General features: G+C 39.1%; 1 protein-coding gene and 1 pseudogene across 6 annotated transcripts in view; both read left to right on the top strand.

The window, feature by feature from the left end:
- The window catches only part of BICC1 (BicC family RNA binding protein 1), a 328975-nt gene that overhangs the window by 191354 nt on the left and 113311 nt on the right, over positions 1-24310 (top strand). Inside the window, exon 1 of one of the 6 annotated variants that reach the window (XM_064488161.1) lies at positions 8042-8173. The exons of the other annotated variants lie outside the window; for them this stretch is intronic. Coding sequence (XP_064344231.1) covers positions 8171-8173 — 3 coding nt within the window. The 5' untranslated portion in view covers positions 8042-8170. Of the gene's footprint in view, positions 1-8041; positions 8174-24310 lie in introns of those variants that run through there. 6 annotated transcript variants of the gene reach the window in all.
- Positions 4894-5884, top strand: LOC116156018 (5-hydroxytryptamine receptor 3D-like; annotated as a pseudogene).

Genomic DNA, 24310 nt, shown 5'->3' with positions numbered 1-24310 from the left:
TTTTCATTTTCTGAAGATTGTTAAGTTGGTTGCTATTATCGACAGTGTTTAGGTTTAAACAATTAAAATTGAGGTGTAGAGTTACCTCTGTATGCTGTTGTCAGATTTTGCTTATTTGTTGGCACATGTTCATTCTGCAAAGGTTCTATGGCACAAGTTTACTTTAGATAATCTCTTACATAGTGGAAAATATCTGAAGTCGGTTGGAGGATAACAGAGTACTTGATGTAAAATTTCACTTTTACTTGAAAAATTGGATTAAGTATTATTGAATTTATACTAATTTCAAATCTGATACAGTTTGGATTTTAAAAATATGAAACTTGTAGTATTCGTTTGACTAAAGGTTAAATTTCATAACTGAGATTTGATCCAGTTTTAAAAGATAAAGAAGTCAAGAAAGGAAAAGCATAAAAATTAGAGTGTAGTTTGAGAAGAAAATTGGGAAAAATAGAGAACTGTATTTTTAACTTCGAGAACTTCCGTATTTTGGAATTTTCAAAAATGGCTATGAATGGGGGATACACGGTTGTATCTCTTACGTTCTGAATTCCTGCTCGCTGTGTTTTCACGGTGATGACGTCTGTGTGAGACTCATAGCATCACGCAGTTCTGTCATCTCAGCATGTGTGTGGAGTGACACCTGTCATCTCATGTACCTGAAGGAAGCATCAGGGACTGTGGAATTAGTAGTCCATACAGGCCGAGATATTGTTGACACAGTTCATGGAAATATTCTACTAGAAGCGTATAAATGTCCCAAAGGCTTGTAAAAAAAAAATTAAGATAGTGTTAAAGCAAAAGAAAAAAGAAAAAAATTTTTTTTCTAAAGTCATCTCTGTAAATTATGCCACCTAAAATAGCTTCTTCAGCAAAAAGATATTCCATTTAATTTTTCTGATTCTGGAAAGTATATTTTTTATAGGGATATTCCATTTTAAAAATGCCTGAATGAAATGAACCTTTTAAGAAGGATTTTCGTATGTTTTCCAGTAAGGATAAAGAAGGAAGTTCAATATAAGACTTTTAACTAAAACTGGGAATAGTTTTGTTGTCCTTCAGTTCTTACATTAGAAATACAAAACCAGACATCAGCTAAGTCGCCATAGCAATCATCTCTGTTTATGAGATGAATAACAGATTTCAGTCTGAATTTTTGGCAAATTCTTGAAAAGTGAAAAAAAAGTTCACCAAAAACATCAGGTGTTTTGACTAGAAATTCAGTCATTGATTATTTTGCATTGTAACTAGAAAGTGTGACATGACCACTGATGACATTCACAGCTTTCTCACTTGGGTTCTTATCCGTGGGAACATAGGAAAGAACTATTTTGTTGGTTAGACTGCAGTTTCATATGGTTCATGGTAATAAATATATTGTAAATCATCATGATAAAACAAAGAAGAGTTTGTAATGATCTGTTAAGAAGATGGAAAAAAAAAAAAAAAAAGAGTTCTGCCTGATGACCTTGTCAGCCTGTGGAAGACTTGTACTAAATGAATTTGATTGCATTTGTTCTCATCTGCTACTTTTCCAAATATTCAGACTCTTGCAACTGCAGTTGCACAGTGTCTAGAGTGGTGCTGGCTACGTCGCAGGTTCTCAGTCAGTGTTTGTTGAATAAATAACGTGCATAATATTTTTATCTGTAAGTTGGTTTTGAAAATTCAGTTAAAAGAGCAGTTTCCTTCCCCTCAGCTTCCACACCTTCCTGCCACAGATCTGTTTCTCCCCCTCCAGTTTGGCCTTTTCCAGGATGTCATTTATGTAGCATCGTGCAGTATTTAATCTTTGGCATCTTCTTTTGCTTAATAATAATCTTTCGAGATGCATCTGGGTTTCTGGGTATATCAGTAGTTTATTGTTTCTGTTCTTAGGAGAAGGAGAAATCTGTGGTGTAGATTTACTACTTTTTTGTTGTTGTTCACTCACCAGTTCAGAGGCATTTGAATTGTTTACATTGTATGGCCGTTATACATGAAGGTTCTGTAGAATTCACAGATTGGTCTCTGTGTGGCCATACATTTTTATGTCTCTTGGGTAAGTGCCTTTGATTGGAGTTGCTGGCTCATAATGGTAAGTGTGTGTTTCACTTTGTCAGAAACTGCCAAATTGTTTTGTAAAGTGGCTCTACCATTTTGGATTCCCACCAGCAGCGTGTGAGCATTTCAGTTGTTTCACATCCTTTCCAGCGCTTGGTACTGTCCACCTTTCTAATGTCGGCCCTTCTGTTGGATACCTTAATTAATTTCTCATTGTGGATTTATTTACATTTTTCTGATGACCAGTGTTGCTGAGCAGGTTTTCATGTGCTATTATTGGCCATTTCTATGGAATCTTTTGTTCAGTGTCTGTTCCACATTTTGCTAATTTTTCATTGGGGCTGTTTATTGAGGGGTAAGAGTTCTGGATGCAGGTCCTTTGTTGGGTGTATGTTTTGTCAGTATTTTTCCAGTTTGTGCCTTTGTTCTGCATTTCAAGCATTTTCATTTTACTCTTTCTATATAGTTTTCATCTCTAGTAAACTCACCCCCTCCATATGTACACGGTGATCATTTTTGCAGTCAGATCCTTATCATAGTTGTTACTGTTTTAAATGTCCTGTCTGATGCTTAAAATCTGGGCCATCTTGGGGTCTGGTTCTGTTGACTATGTCATTTGTTAACAATCATGAAAAAATATAGAATAAAATGGAAATCTTGAATGCTCTTATTTTTAGGAAGTAGTTTTAATTTCTCTGTTCTAGATTTTTTTTCCTTTAAAAATCAGATGTGTTACCAAATATCACAACTTTGGGGTAGAGGTGCTGCTCCTTTTACTACCTTCTTGTGGAACAGGTGAAGAAGAGTGAAACTGGATAAAGGCAAGGAAGACAGGGGAGAGGTGGAAGGGAAGAAGGGGGTGTGGGCATCCATCATCAGTTCCTAAAAGGCCAAATTCACCTTTTAATGTAACTGAAATGTTTAGTTGAGTCTTTATTTTGCGAATGAGAGAATAGAGTGTCAGAGGTGACTGGTATTTATAAGATCAATATGTAAGATTTATTGCTACTTAATGGCGAAGCCAGGACTGAAAGATGCTCCTGATTCAAAGCTCCATGGTGCTAAACAAGATCTTTGATCTCTCTAAACTTCCTTGTCAAGTGTCGAAGGAGGAGCATGCCTGCTTTATAAGGCTGTATGGATGAGGTGGAGATCGTGTGTGTGTGTGTGTTTACGAAGTGTTGATGTATACCAGGTGCTTGGTAAACGTTTCTTTCCTTGGTTTCATCTTGGCTTACTGTAAATTACTTTTTTTGTGGACATACTAAATAGAAAGTTGGTAGTAAATGCAGAATTAAATCTTTTATGATCCTTCGTTTTTTTCCCCCCAACAAAATGCACAGGGTCAGACTGAAAGTAAGACTTCTTTTGGAAGATTCCCTGAATCATTTCAGCTTCAGAAAATAGAAGTTTTATATCATCTTTAGATGCTCTGATTTCAGTCAGTGCATATTATTGCCTTGGGTCAGGTATGCCAATTTATACAAAAAAGCAGTTTTGAAGACTTTTCCTTGCCTTTTCTTCTGTGAATTCCTCTTGTTGTGAGCTTTTGATCTTCACTGAATGACCTTGGAAAAGAAAGGGAAAAGATCAATAAAGTGTAAATCTTAAACTTTCCCGTCAATTTTTTTTCCCACATGAATTCACAGCATTCTGAATCTCACCTTTAGGTCTGACCCTCATTGAAGAAAACCTCAAAAATTTTCTTTGGCACAACAGCCTGCATCCTAGGAATCATTTCTGAGCTTTGCACTACTTTGTTTGCCCTTTTAACGAACACACATTCCAAGGATTGCATTAGTTTAAATGGATGGTGTGTGTAACTCGAAGTTCTCTTACTTGGGAAAACTCAGTTTTATTAGTGACATTGAGTTCTTGTGTTTGTTTACTACATTTATAGAAAGCGCTTTGCTTTGGGCCAGTTACAGTATGCAAACCAGAGCCCATCAACTTGTAAAACAAGATTTCTTTTCCTTCTCTAAAACTGGTGGGTGTACCTAGTTCAATAATTTTTCTGATCAGACCAAAGAAGAATTTAAAAACTGAGGACTTGGGACCAGCCTTGTGCTCACGTAGCTATTTCTTTTTTCTTTAACAGTAGGGTTCTAAGAAGAGATAGTGTCTAGATGTTTACTTGAGGGATTAATAAACCTTTCTTTTGGAGTTTAAAAGGATTGTAAAAAGTTTTATACAGTAAAAGTCCAAGCTGATAGCATGAGCAGTTAGGAAAGCTATTTGTCTTAGAATATTCACCAGACTATATGTTAAAAACTTCACTGCTGACAGTGAGCAATAAATCATAGTTTCCTAAGCCGTGTTTATGAATATGTAATTAAAATACTTCTGCTACTAAGTGAAAACTCTTTTCTTGTGTAGTATCTACAGTAGTGCTTGCCACGTAGTAAGCTCTCTGTAAGGATTGGTTGAGTGAGAGTAGATATTGAGCCTTTTAATTTGTTACTGGTTTTGAAAATACAGTTTAGTTAAATTTTTTACTTAAAAGGATTATTTGAGCTTAGGGCTCAAGGTGTGGCCTGTGGTCTGTTCAAGTCAACATTCTCGCTTAAGTGTCCAGAGAAGAACCAAGGTGCAGAAGATGGAAAGAGGTTGGCTCCGTGGGGAAGGACTCTTCCTCTGCCTCATTCTCTACCTGCTGCTCCAAGAAAGAGAGACACTTTCGTTATTAGTGACTTAGGTCTTGACCAGCATGGGATAGATCCTGTGGTCCAGCAGTGTTTGACAGAAATGCTTCCATCCATACATCAGCCACAGCATTCCCACTCATGTCAGCATCTCCTTCACATGATGACATCGTTCCTGTGGCTAAATAGGATCTAGTACAACCCGTTGATGAGGTGGAACCCAGAGGAATGTGGGGGTGTCAGGAAGTGCAGCATGGCAGCTGAGAACCTGTGGCTTCCAGATACCTTCACTGAGGAGTTTGTGGATGTGGATCAGGTGCCTGCAGGTCTCAGGGCTTGTGTCAACAGTGAAGGTCCATCAGATACGATAAGCCACTATGGGTGGTCAGCATCTGAAACCTGGACATCTTCTATTTCCCCATTGATGAACAGAGCTTCACACTCACCTTTGGCGCTTTCATCTAAACCAGTGGCCGTCAGGCACAGGTCCAGCTTCTACATGATGAACCTTCTGGTAAACCGGTGGCTTTCTGCTTGTCATCAGTGCCTTCAGTTTCTAAGTGCTGGCAGAAGGTGAGAGTCGTGCCCCATTCCAGATGATACTTCTGCAGGACCACGTTATCTTTCTACCCATGATGAATGACTTATTCCTGGCCACTGGCACCCCCTCATCAGTGTCTGCTTGGCCCTGTTTATCTCTGATGGTGCAGGTCAGCTTGCTGGAGACCGTGTTCATCACCTGCTTGTTGTACCTGGCCCCCACCTATGCCTTGGGGGGCCACTCTCTGTTTCTATGTTGCACCAGCCCAAGGAAATGCTGCCCCACTGCACACCAGGAGGGAAACAAGGGTCTAGGTCTCACCCCCGGCCACCTACCTGCCCTGAAGGTGCCAGGGACCAGAGAGACAGAGTTAAATGGATGCCTTGCATCAACAAGGGCCGCTAGGAACGTGAGACTCAGAAGCAACACTTGGTAGACCTGTGGGTGCTGTTCAGCCACACAGTAGACACTCTGTCTGCTCTTCCACCTCTACCTGCCCTTCTTGGCCTCCTCAGTCAGCACCGTCATTGTTCTCCAGAACACCTCGGCCGACGCCCATGTGCAAACTCCAGTCCACAGCTTCTCTTGCCCCTGAAGACCAGTCAGGCTCTCATGCCCGTCCAGGTCCCAGCCCCACAGCCCTGGCAACCACCTTGTTTTTAACTCACAAATTCCTGCTGTACTTCTTTGGTTGAATTATCCCCAGTAAACTCCTTTGCAGGGGGAAAAAGGGGACAATTTGACTTTATTTTTTGAAGATACATTTTTGGTAGAATTTAAGCCCTTAATAATTTTATAGTTGCTAATGTTTTTTTGTGAAGAAAGATCTAGGAGTTTTAAGTAAAACGCTTGTGTTTGATAGTGTACATTGAGAATATAAACAGTATTCCTAGGGAAACTTAAAAAATACGTTAATAAGTAACATAATGTGACATTCAGTATGCCAGTAGTAGTTACATACTTGTTAAATAGGTCCAATGTATGAAACTAAGAAAATAGTATCCCTCAAAATGTTACATAATTCAGAGTGACCATTATTTTCCCTATATTAGCTGGAACTTTCCCCATTTTCCTCCTGAATTATTGTTTCATTGCTTAAAGTGCATTAAAATATTTCTGTTTGACTCTTTTTCTGCAAAGTACATATTTTGGGCCCTTGATGATTTCAAGCAGCATAAAATTAGTTTTCTTTGGTGACTGAACTGGTTACAAATGCCTTAGTAGTAAACATTCATGGATTCACAATAAAAGGGAAGAGGTGAAGGGAAGGAGGGAGGGAGGGGTGCGCTTGTCTGTAATACTGTGAAGTTACAGGTAATGCTTTTAAAGAAATGTGGTTTGGTTACTTAAGGCTTTTCTACCATTTTATTATAAAAAATACAAAAAATTTCAAAGGATGATGCAAGGGCTACCATATACCCACTACCTACATTCTGTAACTACTTTTTCCATACTTCCTTCATCACATGTGGATCCATCTGTCCATCTTTCTGTTTATTCGTCCATCCATTTTACTTTTTGATGCATTTCCAATGGATGTGCAGACATCAGCACACTTCAGCCCTTCACTGTGCATACCAGCAACTGGCATTTGATACGTATTCCTAGTGTTTTGTTGCTGTTAAATTTTGAGTAAGTGTAGCATTCAATATGTTTTGACAAACATACACATCCCAGTAACCCCAAGTCTTAGGAAGATATAGACTACGACTTGAAGTTTCCTCCTACCCCTTCCCCCAAACTCCCTTGAGTCTCCTATCCCACCCACTGTGGCAGCCACTCTGAGTTTTTTTTTTTAATCAATAACCTTTTTTGTTCTAGAATATTACATAAATTGAGATCTACCATATGTACTGTATGGTGTAAGACTCACTGAGCATAATGTTCTTGGGGTTTCATCCATATTGTCACGTATATCAGTAATTCGTTCATCTTTATTAATGAGTTGTATTACACTGTATGGAACCCACCAGAGTTTATTTCCTTGTTTATGGACACTGGCTGCTTCCCGTTTTTGATTATTATGAACAAAGCTGCTGAGAACAAGTCATTTACTTGCTGGGTATTTCCATTTGATTAACTCGGGGACTTGAAAATTAGTGTGCTCAAAATTGAGCTCACCTGAATGTGTCTCTTCTCCGTGAGTCCCTGTGTCAGTGAGTGGCACCACCCTGCGCAGTGCTGCCCGACTCATAACCTCGGGTGCCGTTCTCGACTGCCCCCGTCCCTGATCTCTCAGCCATAGTCAGATACAAAGTCCTGCCAGTACTGTCTTCGTGTCTACTCACTTTGCATTGTGCCATGATCACTATCCTGTTGGAAGTTGTCACCATTTTCCTCTGGGTTGCCAAAATAACCTCCTTACTGGGCTCCTTGCCACCTCTCCGGGTTCTCCATTACTTTCTCCAAACTGCGGTCAAAGATCTTTGAAAAAATACACATTCGATCACATTATTTTCCTATTAAAACGTCTAGTTGTTTCCCATTGCTCCTAGGATAAAAAAGTAAAATCCTTAGTTTGCAAGGCTCTCTGCATTGATTTGACTCCCGTATCTTCCCTGGTTCTTAAATTTCTAACCACGTTGGGTCTGCACATCCCACGTGCTTCTCACCTTAGACTTCATCTTCCTCTATCTTGGAATGTCTCTCTGATCAGATCATTCCCACTTACACAGTTGTGTTTTAGTGTCTCCTGTATTAAAAACAGACCCAAACTGCCTGTATTATTTGGGATTAGAATTGTCTGTGGAAACGGAAAGTGAAAGCAAAGCACAATGATGGTTGTTTAAGTAAGTTGGAAGATTATTTCTCCTGAAAGGATTCTGCGTGTACAGTTTCCCACTCCGAGACTGTGGCCCTTGTCTTCATAATCCAGATTGGAACTTCAGACGTTGTGGTCCAATCAGCAGGATGGAAGAAAGGACATGAGACAGTCACTATTTGGATGGTGAGACTTCCTGGAGCTGGCTAACACTTCCCTGGGCAGAACGTAGTTACCTGACCACACCTGTTTTCAAGGAAGGCTGAGTACTTATGTTAGGTCCATATTCCCAGGTAAAAACTGGAGATTCTAACTGGGAGAAAGTCAACATTGGGGTAGGCTGTTTGCAACTGCCAGACTTCCCTTAACCTCACATTCCCCTCCAGCACTGTCTTGTTTTTTCTGCTGCTTTTTATAATCAAAACTTGAAAGAGTTGTCGACTAATGATAATTCTCCTTTTTCAAACCCCCTTCTCAATTCTCAAGTCACACCAACTCCTGTGCTCGTTTTCCACTAAGTTGATTATGTCAAGGTTACCCTGACCTTGGTGTTTCAGAAATCCAAAGAGTACTTAAAAGTCTTCATCCGATTTGATTTCTCAGTAGCTTTCAGTTCTTTTCTTTTTCCCTTCAGGGACGCTCCTGTGTGCAGATCAGCCTTGAGTTTTTCATTCATTTTCTGTGACTTCATCTGCCACTATTCTGGAAGCTCATTACCTCTTATTTTTCAGCCTCTCCTATTCTGCCCATTGTCTGAATGCTGGAGTTTCTCAAGGTTTAGGTGTTTTTCGTTTGTTTGTTTGTTTGTTTAATTGTAGTAGCAGATACATAGCATAAAATTTACCGTAAAACTTCAGCCATGTTTAAGTGGCATTAAGTATATTCACATTGTTATGCAACCATCACCACCATCTACATGCAGTACTTTTCCAGCTTCTCAAAGTAAGACTCCATAACCATGAAATAATACCTGCCCATTTCCTGTACCCCCAGTTCCTTCCAGCTGCCATTCTGCTTTGTCTCTTCTTGGTGTCCTCCCTATGCGAGAGCCTCAGTTTCCATGACCTTAAATGTCACCTATCCAATTCCAAATTTATGTTTTCAATTAGATTTTTTCCCCCTTTGATCACTAGATTCTTAAAACTTTAGCTTGATATTTCCACTTGGATGGAAATCTACTTCAGTGGCTCATAGACTTTAAAAATACAACTTATCTAAAACTTAACTCTTAACTTCCTCAGTCTCATTGCTTCTTCTCCTTTCTTCATTGATGGCACCAGCTATCCAGTTATTTAAACCAGAGATGTGGTTGATAACTTAATAACTTCCTTTCCTTCCCACCTCCCCAATCAAATCAGTCAGTAGTCTTGTGCGTTCTGCCCTCAGTACACGTGGATTTGATTGACTTTTCTTCGTTCTGCCATCCTAACCCTTCTCCATGCTCCTGTCATCTCTTGCCCGGCAACTGCAGTGTCCTCCTAACTCATCTGTCTACTGCCAGTCCTGCCCCCTTCAGCGTGTTCTTTAAAACACAGATTCAGTCATGTTCCTCCAAAACTTGGAACCCTTCATTGCCTTCCTAGTGCTCTGAGAATAAGATCCACTCTTTCTCATGACTTTCCAGGCTTTGTATGAAGTTGACCCTTCTCTCTGCATCTCATCTGTTGCCACTTTCTCCTTCCTTTCTGGTCTTTCAATTCCTTTAACACCGAGTTCCCTCCTGCTTCAGGGCTTTTGTGCTGCATTGTACTCTCTGTCTGAGATGTCCTTTATATGTGTGTGTGTGTGTGTGTGTGTGTGTATAATTTTATTGAATTATAGTCAGTTTACAATGTTGTGTCAGTTTCCAGTGTAGAGCACAATTTTTCAGTTATACATGAACACATATATATTCATTGTCGCATTCTTTTTCACTATGAGGTACCACCAGATCTTGTATATATTTCCCTGTGCTGTACAGTATAATCTTGTTTATCTATTCTACATATGCCTGTCAGTATCTACAAATTTTGAACTCCCAGTCTGTCCCTTACCACCCCCCTCCCCACTGGCAACCGCAAGTTTGTATTCTATGTCTATGAGTCTGTTTCTGTTTTGTATTTATGTTCTTTTTTTTTTTCTCTTTTTAGATTCCACATATGAGCGATGTCATATGGTGTTTTTCTTTCTCTTTCTGGCTTCACTTAGAATGACATTCTCCAGGGACATCCATGTTGCTGCAAATGGCGTTATGTTGTCATTTTTTATGGCTGAATAGTATTCCATTGTATAAATATACCACACCTTCTTTATCCAGTCATCTGTTGATGGACATTTAGGCTGTTTCCATGTCTTGGCTATTGTAAATAGTGCTGCTATGAACATTGGGGTGCAGGTGTCATTTTGAAGTAGGGTTCCTTCTGGATATATGCCCAGGAGAGGGATTCCTGGGTCATATGGTAAGTCTATTCCTAGTCTTTTGAGCTTTATATATTCTTAACTTCCTTCAAGTCTTGGCTTAAATGACCCTTCGTTGGAGAGATAGTCCCACCCAGTGTAAAGTACACACCCTGTTATTGTTCTGATTCAGAGCATCCTGTTCTTTTTTAACCCCTCTCCCACTTTAAAAAATGATTTCTTCCCCTCCTTTCTCCATTTCCTGAAGTAGACTTATTTTGTTAAAAAATTTGTTCATTTCCCACAGTAAATTGTAAATGTGACCAGGGACTGTTTAAATTCTATTCACTATAGTATACCTAATGTTTCACACGATGACTGGCACATGTTTGGCGTGTAGTAAATATTTGTATGTGAATGAAAGCTGATCCTTCTCCCTGGCATGATTCATGTTACCCCCTTTGATGTAGCCATGCTCCATACCGTGGCTTACTTTTTCAAGGTAGCTTTCCCTGTTACAGACTATGTGACATCCCTTTTTTAGGTGGTATCATTGCAACTTCTAGATTTCTTTCATGAAAGGTCTTGTTCTGTGTAATTATACATTGGTAAGGGTTGTTTGGTTGGTTGTTTTCCTGACTATATGCTCAGCCTCGTGAGAGCAGTGGCTGGACCTGTGTTTGCCTGCCATTGTCGTCCCATCAGTTGAGGATAGAGTCCCACACTCATCTTGTGTTGTAAACGAATTCATGGCTGTGAAAGTATACCTCACCAACGGGTTCGCATTTCATAATGTGATAATTATATGCCATTTTATCAGATGTGGCTAGGTGCTGGAAACTGAGGATGTATTGAGAGAATCTTAACTTCTTGAAATTAGCATTTGGAAAGTTTAGTGCTTTTTAATTGGATTCTCCTTGGATCTTTAAGAACCTAAAAATTCACAAAGCAAAAACTGTTTTGAAACTTTCACTCTAAGAATCACATGAAGAAATCTGAAATACTGCTAAATGTGATTCTGCACTGTTGCGGATTAGTGAAATCCTACATCTGCATGTTTGTCTTTCCAGGTCTCCCTTGTGACATCATTAGTGAGCTACAGCCTCCAGAGAAACTTCTTTGGAAATTTTCATAATCAATTAAATTCATTTTTGAAATGTGTGAATTCTTTGACTGTTACTCATAACTTTTTATGGGCTCCACACATTTTCCTTTATCAGAAAGATTTAAAATTACTTTCGCAGAAAAATACATTTGGAGTACAGGAGATATTTTCTACCACACTGTATAAATTAGGTGGGGTAACACTTTATTTTTCTGGCATCCTCTTGGAAGGAATAATTTCCAGTGTTAATTCAGGAAAGTCTAGTGGCTTTTAAAATCCTGCCATGTGCCAGGGGATTCATGTACAACTTTGTGTTAATTGGCCTCAGTTTCCCAGCAGCTTTTAACCCTAGGCCTCCCCACCATACACCCTTGACCAGAAGTCAGGTGCTGGGCTCCAAAGCTGTCTGTTCACTCTCATTCTCCCTAAGATCAAAGCCTAGCTAGGTATAAAATACCATAAGGCACTGCGTTTTCTGATTCTGGTAGCAGCACCGTCTATGCACTCTTTTGGATACTGCCCCTTTCCTGTTGAGTTTCTTTTAATTTAACTGAGGTAAACAGGAAATGGACGGGTAGCTTGCTGGTTGTATTTGGCATACAAGCCTGTTTCGTTAAGTCCGCACTATATTCGTCTGAGTAGTGATTTTTGATATGTTATGTATCTGCCAACATTTAAAAGCAAGGAGATTTTACATACCAATCTGGTTTGGTAGCTTTTCTTGAAAAATCTGAGAGGCTGGGTGCGTTGGGCCAGCTCCTGTACATGCCCATTGGAGCTGGTGATGGTAGCCCTGGGCAGGACAGGTGCTCTGTTTGTCCCACCCCCCTGCCACGCACTGTTGTTTCCCTGACACTGAGGTCCAGTGTCCATTACCATTTATCCTTGTTGTGAGACTTGATTTTCTCAAGGTGGACTAAAATAGTTCTTGTACCCCTGTCTGGAAGTCAAGGGGAAAGGTGATTGGGAGGGCAGTGAATTCCAAGAAAATGAGAGAAGGTATATTTGTTTGGGGGAAATGAGTAATTTTCATATGTCTTTTTCTTTCCTTTGTGGAATGTACATCTGAATTAAAAGCATGCACTGTGCCCATTCATTCCCCACAATTCCTCGCTTGGCTCTTCTAGACATACGGCTGTGTAGTAGTCCATTGTATATATTCCATTCTTCTGTCTAGGGCACTTAGATTGTTTCCATATCTTGGCTATTGTAAATAATGCTGCCATGAACATAAGGGAGAGTGTATCTTTTTTAATTAGTGGTTTCATATTCGTTGGATAAATACCCAGAAGTGGAATAGCTGGATCGTATGATAATTCTATTCTTAATTTTTTGAGTACTCTCCATACGGTTTTCCATAGTGACTGCACCAGTTTACATTCCCATCAACAGTGTATGGAGGTTCCCCTTTCTCCACATCTTCTCCACCATCACTTGTTATTTCCTGCCTTTTTGATAATATCCATTCTAATGGGCAAGAGATAATATCTCATTGTGGTTTTGATTTGCATTTCCCTAATAATTAGTGATGTCAGGCATCTTTCATATGCCTGTTGGCCATCTGTATGTCTTCTTTGGAAAAATGTCTGTTCAAATCCTCTGCACACTTTTTAATCAGGTTGGTTTTGTTTGTTGTTATTGAATTTTATGAGTTCTTTATATATTTTAGATATTAATCCCTTATCAAATAAATGATTTGTAAATATTTTCTTTCATTTAGTAGGTCATCTTTTCATTTTATTAATGGTTTCCTTTGTTGTGTAGATGCTTTTCAGTTTGATGTAGTCTCATTTGTTTGTGGTTGCTTTTGTTTCCCTTGCCTGAGGAGACATATCGAGAAAGATACTGCTAAGTCTGGTGTCCAGTTGCATACTGCCTGTGTTTTCTTGTAGGTTTTTTATGATGTCAGGTCTTAGATTTAAGTGTTTAATCCATTTTGAGTTAATTTTTGTTTATGTGTAAGATAGTGGTCTAGTTTCATTCTTTTGCATGTAGCTGCCCAGTTTCTCCAACACCATTTATGGAAGAGGCTATCCTGTGTTCTTTGCTCCTTTACCATAAATTTATTGTCCATATATGTGTAGGCTTATTTCTGGGCTCCCAGTTCTGTTCCTTTGATCTATGTGTCTGTTTTTCTGCCAACACCATGTTGTTTTGATTACTATGGCTTTGTAGTATAATTTGAAATAAAAGTGTGTGCTCTCTCCAACTTTGTTCTTTTTTTTTTTTTCCCTAGAATTCCTGTGGCTATTTGGCATCTTTTTGATTCCATACAAATTTTAGGATTGTTTTTTGTATTTCTGTGAAAAATATTGTTGGGATTGCATTGAATCTGTAGATTACTTTAGGTAATGTAGACGTTTTAACAGTGTTAATTCTTCCAGTCCAGTGAGCACAGAATGTCTTTTCAGTTCTTTATGTCTTCTTCAGTTTCTTTCAGCAGTGTCTTACAGTTTTTAGTGTACAGGTCTTATGCCTCCTTGATTAAATTTAATCTAAGGTATTTTGTTAATTTTGTTGTGATTGTAAATGAGATTGTTTTCTTAGTTACTCTTTATCACAGTTCATTATTAGTGTGCAGAAATGCAACAGATTTTTGTATATTGATTTTGTACCCTGTAACTTTACTGTATGTGTTTGTTATTTCTAAAAGTGTTTTGGTAGAGCCTTTATGGTTTTCTTTGTATAAAATCATGTCATCTACAAGTAGTGACAATTTTACTTCTTCTTTTTCAATTTGGATGCCTTTTATATCTTTTTATTGCCTAATTGCTCTGGCTAGGGCTTCCAATACTGTGGTGAATAAGATTCGGCCATCCTTGTCTTGTTCTTGATATTAGAGGAATAACTTTTGTTTTTCACCATTGAGGATGATGTTAGCTCTGGGTTGTCATATATAATGTGTGTGTGTGTGTGTGTGTGTGTGTGTGTGTGTGTGTGTGTGTGTGTGTGTGGAGGTATGTTCCTGTATACTCGTTTCATTGGGAGTTTTTTTAAAAATCATAAGTGGGGGTTGCATCTTGTTGAATGCTTTTTCTGCCTCTATTTAGATGATCATGATTTTTATCTTCTATTTTGCTACTGTGGTGTATCACATGGATTGATTTGCAGATGTTGAAACACCCTTGATTCCCTGTAGTAAGTCCCACTTGATCATGGTGTGATCCTTTTAATGTATTGCTGTATTTGGTTTCCTGATACTGTTATTGAGGATTTTTTTTCATCTATCTTTGTCAGAGATATTGGCCTGCAGTTTTCTTTTCCATGTGTTGTCTTTGCTTTTGGTATAGGGGTGATGTTGGCCTTGTAAAATGAGTTAGGAGACTTTCTCTCCTCTTCACTTTTTTGGAAGAGTTTGAGGATAGGTATTAAATTTCCTTTGAATGTTTGGTAGAGTTCACCAGGGAAGCTGTCTGGTCCTGGACTTTTGTTTTTTGGGATGTTTTTGACTGCTGTTTTAATCTCCTTACTAGTGATTGATCTATTCAGATTTTCCTTTTCTTTGTGATTTGGTCTTGAAAAGTTGTATGGGTCTAAGAATTTATCCATTTCTTCTAGGTTGTCTAATTTGTTAGCATATAGCTGTTCATAGTATTTTCTTATAATCCTTTATATTTCTGTGCTATGTTTTTGTAATTTCTCTTTTTTCATTTCTGATTTTATTTATCAGAGCCTCTCTTTTTTCCTTGGTGGGTGTAGCTAAAGGTTTGCCAATTTTGTTTATCTTTTCAAAGAATCAGCTTTTAGTTTCATTGATCTTTAGGTATAAGATTAGACTGTTTATTTGAGATTTTTGTTTGTTTTTGAGGTGGGCTTGTATTGCTGTAAACTTCTCTTTTAGTTCCTCTTTTGCTGCGTCCTGTAGATTTTGTTATGTCATATTTTAATTTTTATTTGTCTTCAGGCATTTTAAAATTTTTCCTTTTGTTGTTTCATTGACCCAATAGTTCAGTAGCATGTTGTTTAGTTTCCACATATTTGTGATTTTTCTAGCTTTCTTCTTGTGATCAATTTCTAGTTTTATACCATTGTGGCTGGAAAAGATGCTTGATATGATATCAGTGTTATAAATGTATTGAGAATTGTTTTGTGTCCCGACATATGCATTTGAGAAGAATGTGTATTCTGCTGCATTTGGATGGAATATTCTATATAAATCTAAGTCCATCTGGTCTAATGTTTTATTTAAGGCTGCTGTCTCCTTGTTGACTTTTTGTCTGGATGATCTACCCCTTGATAAAAGTGGGGTTTTAAAGTCCCCTACTATTATTACATTGCTATCAATTTCCCCCTTTGGGTCTGTTAATAATTGCTTTGTATGCTTTGGTGCTCCTATGTTAGGTTCATATGTATTAATAACTGTTGTGTCTTTTTGATCATTTGTCCCCCTTTTCATTATGTCCATCTTTGTCTCTTGTACCTTTCTTGTCTGTTTTGTCTCATGTGAGTATGGCTGCACCCTCTTTCTTTTGGCTGCCATTTGGTTGGTATCATCTTTCATCCCTTCACTTTGATCCTGTGTTTGTCTTTAGAGCTGAGATGAGTCTCCTGGAGGCAGCATATAGTTGAGTGTTGTTTTTTACTCCATCTGTCTAGTCACTTTGTGTCTTTGAATTGGTGACTTTAATCCATTTACATTTAGAGTGATTATTGATATATGAGGACTCAGTGCTGCCATTTTAGCTTTCGTTTTCTGGTTGTTCTGCATCTCCTTTTTTCTTTTCCGTTGTGTTGGTTTCTGACTGCCATTTTATTTTGGCAGTTTTCTGTAATATTTTTCTCAGTTTTCTCTTTTATGTTTTTGCTCTAGATTTATGTTTTGTGGTTACCATGAGATTTGTATAAAATGTTTCATGGCTAAAATAGTCTTTTTTATGTGGATAGCATCTTACCTTCATTTATGTCTATGGGTTCTGTTCTTTTCCTCTTCTCCTTTTATGTTTTTGTTGTCTCAAGTTACCCTTTTTATGTTGTGAATTTGATACCAAATCAAGTAGCTGTAGTTTTTTTTTTTTAAACTGCTTTCCCCCCTTTAACCTTTAGGTTATAATTAAGTGTTTAACAATTACTGTGATACAGAGTTGCATTTTTCTGATTTCTCCTGTCTGATTATCACCTTACTTAAAAGTTTTGTGTACTTTTGCCTTTTCGTTCCAGGGAGAAGAGCTCCTTTCAACATTTCTTGTAAGACAGGTCTAGTAATGAACTCTCTTAAAGTATGTTTGCTGGGAATGCCTTTATTTTTCCTTATCTATGAAGGATAACTGCTGGATAGAATGTTCTTGGCTGACAGTATTTTATCTCTCAATACTTTGAGTATGTCATTCTACTCTCTGGCCTGTAGACTTTCTTCTGAGAAATCTGCTCATAGCTTAATGGGGGTTCTTTCTAGGTTACGGTCTTTTTTCCTCCCTGGCTGCCTTTAAAATTTATTCTTTGGCATTGACTTTTGACAGTTTTAATGTAGTGTGTCTTGGTGAAGGTATTTTTTGCATCAAGCTAGATATCCTCTTGGCTTCATTGACTTGTATATACAGTTTCTTCCCCAGGTTTGGGGAGTTCTCAGCTTTTATTTCTTTTTCTTTTTCTTTTTTTATAGAAGTATACTCAGTTTACAATTTTGTGTCAGTTTCTGGTGTACAGCATAATAGTTCAGTCATACATATACATACATATATTCATTATAGGTTACTATAAGATATTGAATATAGTGCCCTGTGCTATATACAGAAGAAACTTGTTGTTTATATATAGTAGTTAGTATCTGCAAATCTCAAACTCCTAATTTATTCCATCCCACCCCCTTTCCCCACTGATGACTATAAATTTGTTTTCTATGTCTATGAGTCTGTTTCTGTTTTGTAAATAAGATTGTCTTTTTTTTTAAGATTCCACATATGAATAATATTGTTATTTTATTTCTCTTTCTGGCTTACTTCACTTAGAATGACAATTCCAGGTCCATCCATCTTGCTGCAGATGGCATTATTTTATTTTTCAGGGCTGAGTAGTATTCCATTGCTGTTATTTCTTTAAATAAACTCTGCTCCCTTCCCCTTCCCTTCTCCTTCTGGGATACTCATTAATTTTATCTTGCCCTTCTGATACATCTTACCCTTCCTAATGGAGTCAAGATTTTTTTTTTTTCCAAATTTCTTCACTAGAAACAAAATCTTAGCCCTCTCTCCTGGGTAATTTCTAGATTTCTGTATTCAAACTTACTAATTCTGTCTTCCATATGGTCTGCTCTGTTTCCAGTGCTTTCTAATGTGTTTTTCTAAAAAAAAAAAAAAAGCCTCATTTACTGAGTTCTTCAGTCCAGAATTTGTTTAGTTCTTTAAAATTTTAGAGTTTCAGTCTCTTTGCTAAAGTATTGTTTCCGTTCACAAGTTTTATTCCTGAGACCATTGGACTATCTTTCTCATACATCACTGAGTTTCTTCATGACAGGTACTTTAAATTCTCTGTCATTCAGATTGCAGTATTCCTTTAAGAAATGACTTTAAGTTTGGTTTCTGGAGAATTGTCATTTTCTTTTTGCAATACTATGTTACCATGGTTTTTCACGATGCTTGATGAGTTGTTCCTCTGCTGGTGCATTTGAAGTAGTGAATGAATACCTTTCTTCCTTAGGTAACGCTTTTTTTTCCACTTGATTCTAACAATACAACAGGTTTGTAAGTAGAGGCTTTTCTTTCAGTAGATGGCGCTGTATCACAAGTTTTGTATTTCTCTTACCTGAGCTGCCTTTTGGCTATCTTGAGAATTGGCACTTGCCATCCTCCACTGCCTCTCTGTCAGTTATGTCTCCTGATGCCCTCATTGTCACTGTTTGTGCCTCTAGGGTTGCTGGTGCCTTGCTGCTGCTGGCGTCACTGCTGGGAATAGTGGGAGGGTGGGCACCTCCACCATGTCTGGGCCACCTGGGTTGCAGGCACTGCTGCTGCAGCAGGTGGAGAAGGAAGGATGGGGAGATGAGTTGGGGTCATGGATACCTCTCTGCATCCAGGGTTTTGGGGTTCATGGGCACTGTTGCTGCATGTTGAGGGGGCAGCACCAGGGTTGTAGGCTCTGCTTCTGCAGCTGCCCAGTCCCCTGGCTACAAGTGCACTTGCACCTGGGAGGCCAGAGCCTTGTCCACTGACTCTCCTGCTGCTGCCGAGTTCTCTGGTTTTGCTGGCTCAGCCGCTGTGGCTGAGGGCCAGGGTCATGGATGCTACCTCTGCTGCTTCCCTGGTCTCACCGCCTCCATGTGTTCCAGTCCACCCATTTTTAGGTATGCAGACGTGTGGATGTCTCTGGTGGCCTGGTGTGTTGGGCAGAGGAACCTTTGTTGAGTTACAGATGTTTCACTAGTTGTAGATTAAAGGGGAGAGACAGAGGGAGCATCTCATGCCACCATAATGCTGATGTCACTCCATCTTAACCATTTTTAATTGTACCGTTCAGTGGTATTAAATACCTTCCTCACCACCATCCAGCTCTATAGTTCTTTTCAAAAAGTATTGAAACTCTATACCCATTAAATAATAACTCCCTTTTGCTTTCTCTCCACAGCCCCTAGAAACCACTGTTCTACTGCTGACTCTATGATTATGACTCTTTAAGTTTCTCATATAAATGGAGTCACACAGGATTTGTGTTTTTGTGACTGGTTTATTTCACCTAGCATGATGTCTTCGAGGTTCATCCATGTTGTAGCATATGTTAGGATTTCCTTCCTTTTTAAGGCTGAATACTTCATTGTACGTATGTATCACATTTTGTTCATCCATTCATCCAGTGATGGACATTTGGGTTTTCACATTTTAACTCTTTTGAATAGTGCTGCTATGAACATGGTTGATACATGGAAGTACAGATGTTTCTCCAACACCCTGATTTCAGTTCTTCTGGGTATATACCCAGAAGTGGAATTGCTAAATCATATGTTAATTCTATTTTTAATTCTTTGAGGAACTGTCATACTGTTTTCCACAGTAGCTGTACCGTGTTACATTTTCACCAGTAGTGCACAAGAGGTCCATTTTAGCCACATTCTTTTCAACACTTGTTACTTTTTTTTAGTAACTATCCAGATTGGATATGAAGTGGTATCTCATTATACTTTTGAGTTGCATTTCCTCAGTGTTCAGTGGTGTTGAACATCTTTTCATGTGCTTATTATCCATTTTGTATATCTTTATTGGAGAAATACCTATTCAGATTCTTTGCCCATTTTTGGATCAAGTTGTTTGTCTTTTTGTTGTTGAGTTTTAGCATGCCTATTTTTAAGCCAGTCCCTGGCAATGGGAGTGACATCTGTCTTAGATAAGTGGGTTGAGTTTTGGACTCTGGGTAGGCAACTTACCATGCCCAGTTGCATGGAGAAGAGATTGTGTTCGGTTTAAACACGTCTAAGGAGCTAGTGAGATATCAAGGTGGAGACAGGCTTAAAAGGCTGCGTGTCTGAAAAGAGCAAGGGAAGGTTGTACCTTGGAATAAGATCTCGGACTAACTGATGCTGAATCTTTTAAAGAACTATCTTGCAGAGGCAGTAATGCCCAGCAAATATTCTAGGTGCCCCTTGCATGTCCCAGTTTCCTTTGGGTCTGCAGAGCTAGATATGTAGTCATGGCCAACAGACTGTGAGGGAGGTAGTGTGTTTTCCTTTTAGGCCAGGGCAGTAAAAGATCAATGCAGGATTCTTCCTGTTGTTCTCCCAAAGGGAGACTGAGGGGGCCATGGACTCCAGATGGGCAACTGTAAAATGGAAGGGCCTCCATCAGCTTGGGTCCCTGAATGACTGTGTAGAGCCAAACCCCTTGCTGACTCATGCAGGCCATTCAATGTGAGAGAGAAATAAACTTTTGTTGTGTTCATCTACAGAGCACACTACATGTGGAGTTGCTGCAGTAGCACAGCCTGCATGGAGTTTTACCTCTTCTTGATGTTTCAAGGACATTGTGCTATTGTATTGATCTGCCATTTCTCATCAACGTCAGTGCCTTCAGGGATGACTAAGCTAAGTAAGGTTGTTGCTCTAAGAAGAGTAAGATGAGCTGGGTGGTATAATGTATTGCCTAAAGAAGTATTTAATGTGGATTCATATGAATGGAGTAACTAGGCATATGAAAAATTGGAGGTTAGAAAATTAACAATCAAAGGTTGGTAACTTAATTTCATTAAATATATCAATAGCATTGCATCCCCCCTACCCCAAGCTGTATGCTGTTACACTCAAGTTACACAAATGTTAGAATCTGATAGTTCAAATGTAATAAATCTCTATAGCTACTCATGATGTCATGTAGAGATCTGCGTAATCCTTCTGAACAATTATAATAAAGTGATACTTGGAGAATAAAATAGCCTGAAGAATCACAGATCATTATGTCTCAGGGGAATCAAGAAACCAAATTTTCACTAACATTGTAGGCCGTCATGAATAACTCACTCATATGCCCTGAAAATTCTCCTTGGTTTGGAGCATAGATCAAAAAGTGGAAACTAGATGTTTTTCTTGCCTACTAAGTGTTTTTACATAATTGAAATGAGTCCCAACGTTTAGAAATAAGGAGATTTAACACAAAAATCTGGCTCATCTTTTAAAATGAGTGGGCGTGCTCCCTTCCCCCACGGCTGTGCCAACCATAGGCCGGAAAAGAAATGACAGAACTTAGGTTTCCCACTTTCCACAGCCTGTACTTGGCCCAGCTTGCCCCTTGCTGTACCTATCCCACCGCTTCAGACATCTTGGTTGAGGGGTGGGTTTCCTCTATCATAAAGCAGATATACCCTGGGGGAATTAATCCTGTCTGTGGTCTAGAATTGACTTTCATTTAATGAATATTCACTCAGTTCATTTATTCTGATAAGCATACTCCTCAAAAATACCACGTTTTGGATGAGTTAAAGGAGCCTTTGTAGATGGAATGGCCATACTGTGTAATCCACCGAGTGCTATGTAACTGGAAAGACTTGTGTAAAGGGAGTCTCCTCTTGCCTTCCTGATGCCTCCTTCATCACTGCTGACTATGTCACCACTGCTTATTGAGATCCCTAGTGCAAGATTCTCATGTTTAAAGATGGAGAAAATACAGTTGTTGGCCACCAGGAGCCGAACTCATTGGTGGGATTGGTTACATAAACGAAGAAATAAGCACTATAACATTGTTGCTACAGAGTCTGAATGGGGAGGGGAGAGAGAAGGCTGACCTCTGACTGGGAAAGTTGGAGGAATTTTCACAGTGGAGGGCACATTTGAGCTAGGTTTTGATTGATAAGTAAGAGTTCTCCGAACTTTTTGAAATAAAGTAGCTAAACCTGCCTACAGTATAAACAATTTGAAACTCCTTATCAGTGATTTTCAGTGGGGCATAAAAGGTCGTCCTCACCTTGTACCAGTGATGTGGGACCCTCAGAACGACTGTGCAAGCTGAAATCGTGCGAAGCCCTTTTAGCAGTCAGTGGGAAAGTGGAATGGTCTCCAACCTTTAAAACTTTGTCAAAACATTAAAAAAAAATCTCTTGTCAGTCATGAATGTATAGGAAAGTGGAAAAGAATAGAAAAACTGATACTTACTCAGAACACCTGATTTAAACATTAGAAATACTGAGAATGTGTTTTCATTTGTAAAAAAAAAAAAAGCTTGTCAAGAACTTGTCGAGTTGGAACAGTGCTGGCTTTCTTTTTGTTGTATAACTTGCAGTAGGGAGAGAGTATTTTCTGTGCCTCAGTAAAGTGTCATAATCATACATCTGGATCAGATTCAAATATTTCATCCTTTGTACTTTCAAAATTGTGAAATATCTCCCAGAGACTTTTTTATGTGAAGTGTTTTGCTGGTGTGTCTTCCCCTGGGACATCTTAATCCTTTTTGTCAGAACAGCTTTCATTCTTTACGTTGATACCTCTGTCCTCGCTGAGTTCCTGTGTGTATTCAGAGTCTCTCAGACATCGGCAGTGTCACCATGCCCCGTGTCAGCTGTTGATCTTACACCCATTGACATTTGATTCAAATTTCAATTCCAGCCGTATAATTTTTTGTTTCTTTGCTGCACTTTCATCTTTGTTGGCCAGTTTTCACTTTTGGTTATCCATTTTTCATAAATGTCACTTGGTTTTACCACTGGAAGATGAGAGTTCAGCACAATTCCTTGCTTTGCTGTCTGTGCGTGAACTGATGACAGATGTCCAGTGAATAATCACAGACAGACTCTGAAAGAAGCACCATGATTGGTCACTAGTCAAGGTGAGCATCTGTTATATATGTAATCATTTGTCTACTGAAGAGCTGGCAGTGGAATTTGTAATTTGATGCAACCACTCACAATCACAATTAATATACTGTGGTAACTGTAATGTAAACTTGTGTTGTTTGAGGGTTGGTAGTGTTTCACTGAGCTGTGGTAACTGAAATTCATGCATGTGAAAACCGTGCAAAGCCAGGACTGTCTCTGTGAATATCTTGAGTCAGTTTTCCCACCCTTTGTTGGAAGTTCAGCATCTGGAGTGCTGGCCGCTGGGTGTCACTGTGACAACCAAAATGCTTCCCACGTTCTCCGTGCGTGGGGATGAGGATACTTCCCTGGACTGAACCATTCTGGAGCCATCTATGAGTCACTCTGTTATTAATTGATCAGAGTGTTGAGGGGCAGCCCCTCACTGCTAGTGACTGTGTCAGTGTGGCAGAGTTCAGACGGTGACCTCCCCACAGTGTCTGGTGCCTTCCACTTTCTTCATAAGCCAGGTGAGGCAGAAATCGCCCTTGTGCAGGGAATCATGTGACTTAGGATCGAGCTGGGCTGTGTCATGTGCCTCTCTGCTGCTTAACCTCTTTGAAGCCTGATTTCAACTGTGAAGCAGGTGTCACACGTCTGATTTGCAAGATGATTGTGAGGACTTGGGACGTGTGCGTGAATGTCAGGCAGATGTGGGCAGTTGTTCTGGGGATGATGAATCATTGGACATTTCTTGGATTTGGAATGAAATACAACAGAGGCTTCAAATGTCTCAGTAAAATAAACATCCTCAGCTTTGAGACACCGCCTCGTGTGAGAAGTTCACTGCTTTCCCATCCCCACTTTTCAGCGTCTTCTAATTGGCTTTTTTCTCCCTTAGCTCCTTTTATGGTGTGGTTCGGCAAATTGACTCATAATCCCTTAGTGCACGAAGTGACTTGAAACAGCCTTCTCCGTGAAGGTGGACCTTCTTATTGTTACAAGGAAAGCAGAGCACACATGAGCTAGTCTTTTGGAGACGCAGCTGCAGATGGCTCCCAGCTGGTAGCCATTGTGGGCGATGAATTTTCAATAGTTTAGAGTCTGAATGCCGAGTGTTCTTTTCCTGGTCCAAGAATAAATGGTTCAAGTAAAGTCAGCATAAATAGACCTGTCTTGGGTTGATCTGAGATCCTGATTATTTACCTGTGGATTTTTCACCTTACGTCTGGATTGAAGAATTGGGTGAAATAAGCACGTTAGTAGGATGTTGTTGGTTTGGCCAGGGTTTCTTTCACCTGTAAGATATTATCCTATAATTGCTGCACAGACTTGCAGGATGTGTGGTATAGAGAACACTCATAGATACGTTCTCTTTCCACATGGTGTGCTAATCCGGAAGTTGTTGGCGATGGAATACAACTATTATAACTTGAGCATTGAAGGATTTAAGTGGAATTTTTAAAATCATGAATCTACATGAAGGATTTGATTAGATTGTGCTTATTTTATTCTAATTTTGGCAAGTTATTTAAGAAAAGTGATATAATTTAAATGATTGCATGTAAATCTGAGGTGAAATTTTTTTCAATAGCTGATAGAACTTGCTTCCAATCAAAAAACTTCTGTATTCCAGCTTC

Source organism: Camelus dromedarius, chromosome 8 (genome assembly GCF_036321535.1).
Source record: "Camelus dromedarius isolate mCamDro1 chromosome 8, mCamDro1.pat, whole genome shotgun sequence".
Classification (NCBI taxonomy): Eukaryota; Metazoa; Chordata; class Mammalia; order Artiodactyla; family Camelidae; genus Camelus; species Camelus dromedarius.
The sequence above is the reverse complement of the archived record's forward strand: the minus strand, read 5'-3'. Positions and strand labels throughout refer to the sequence as shown.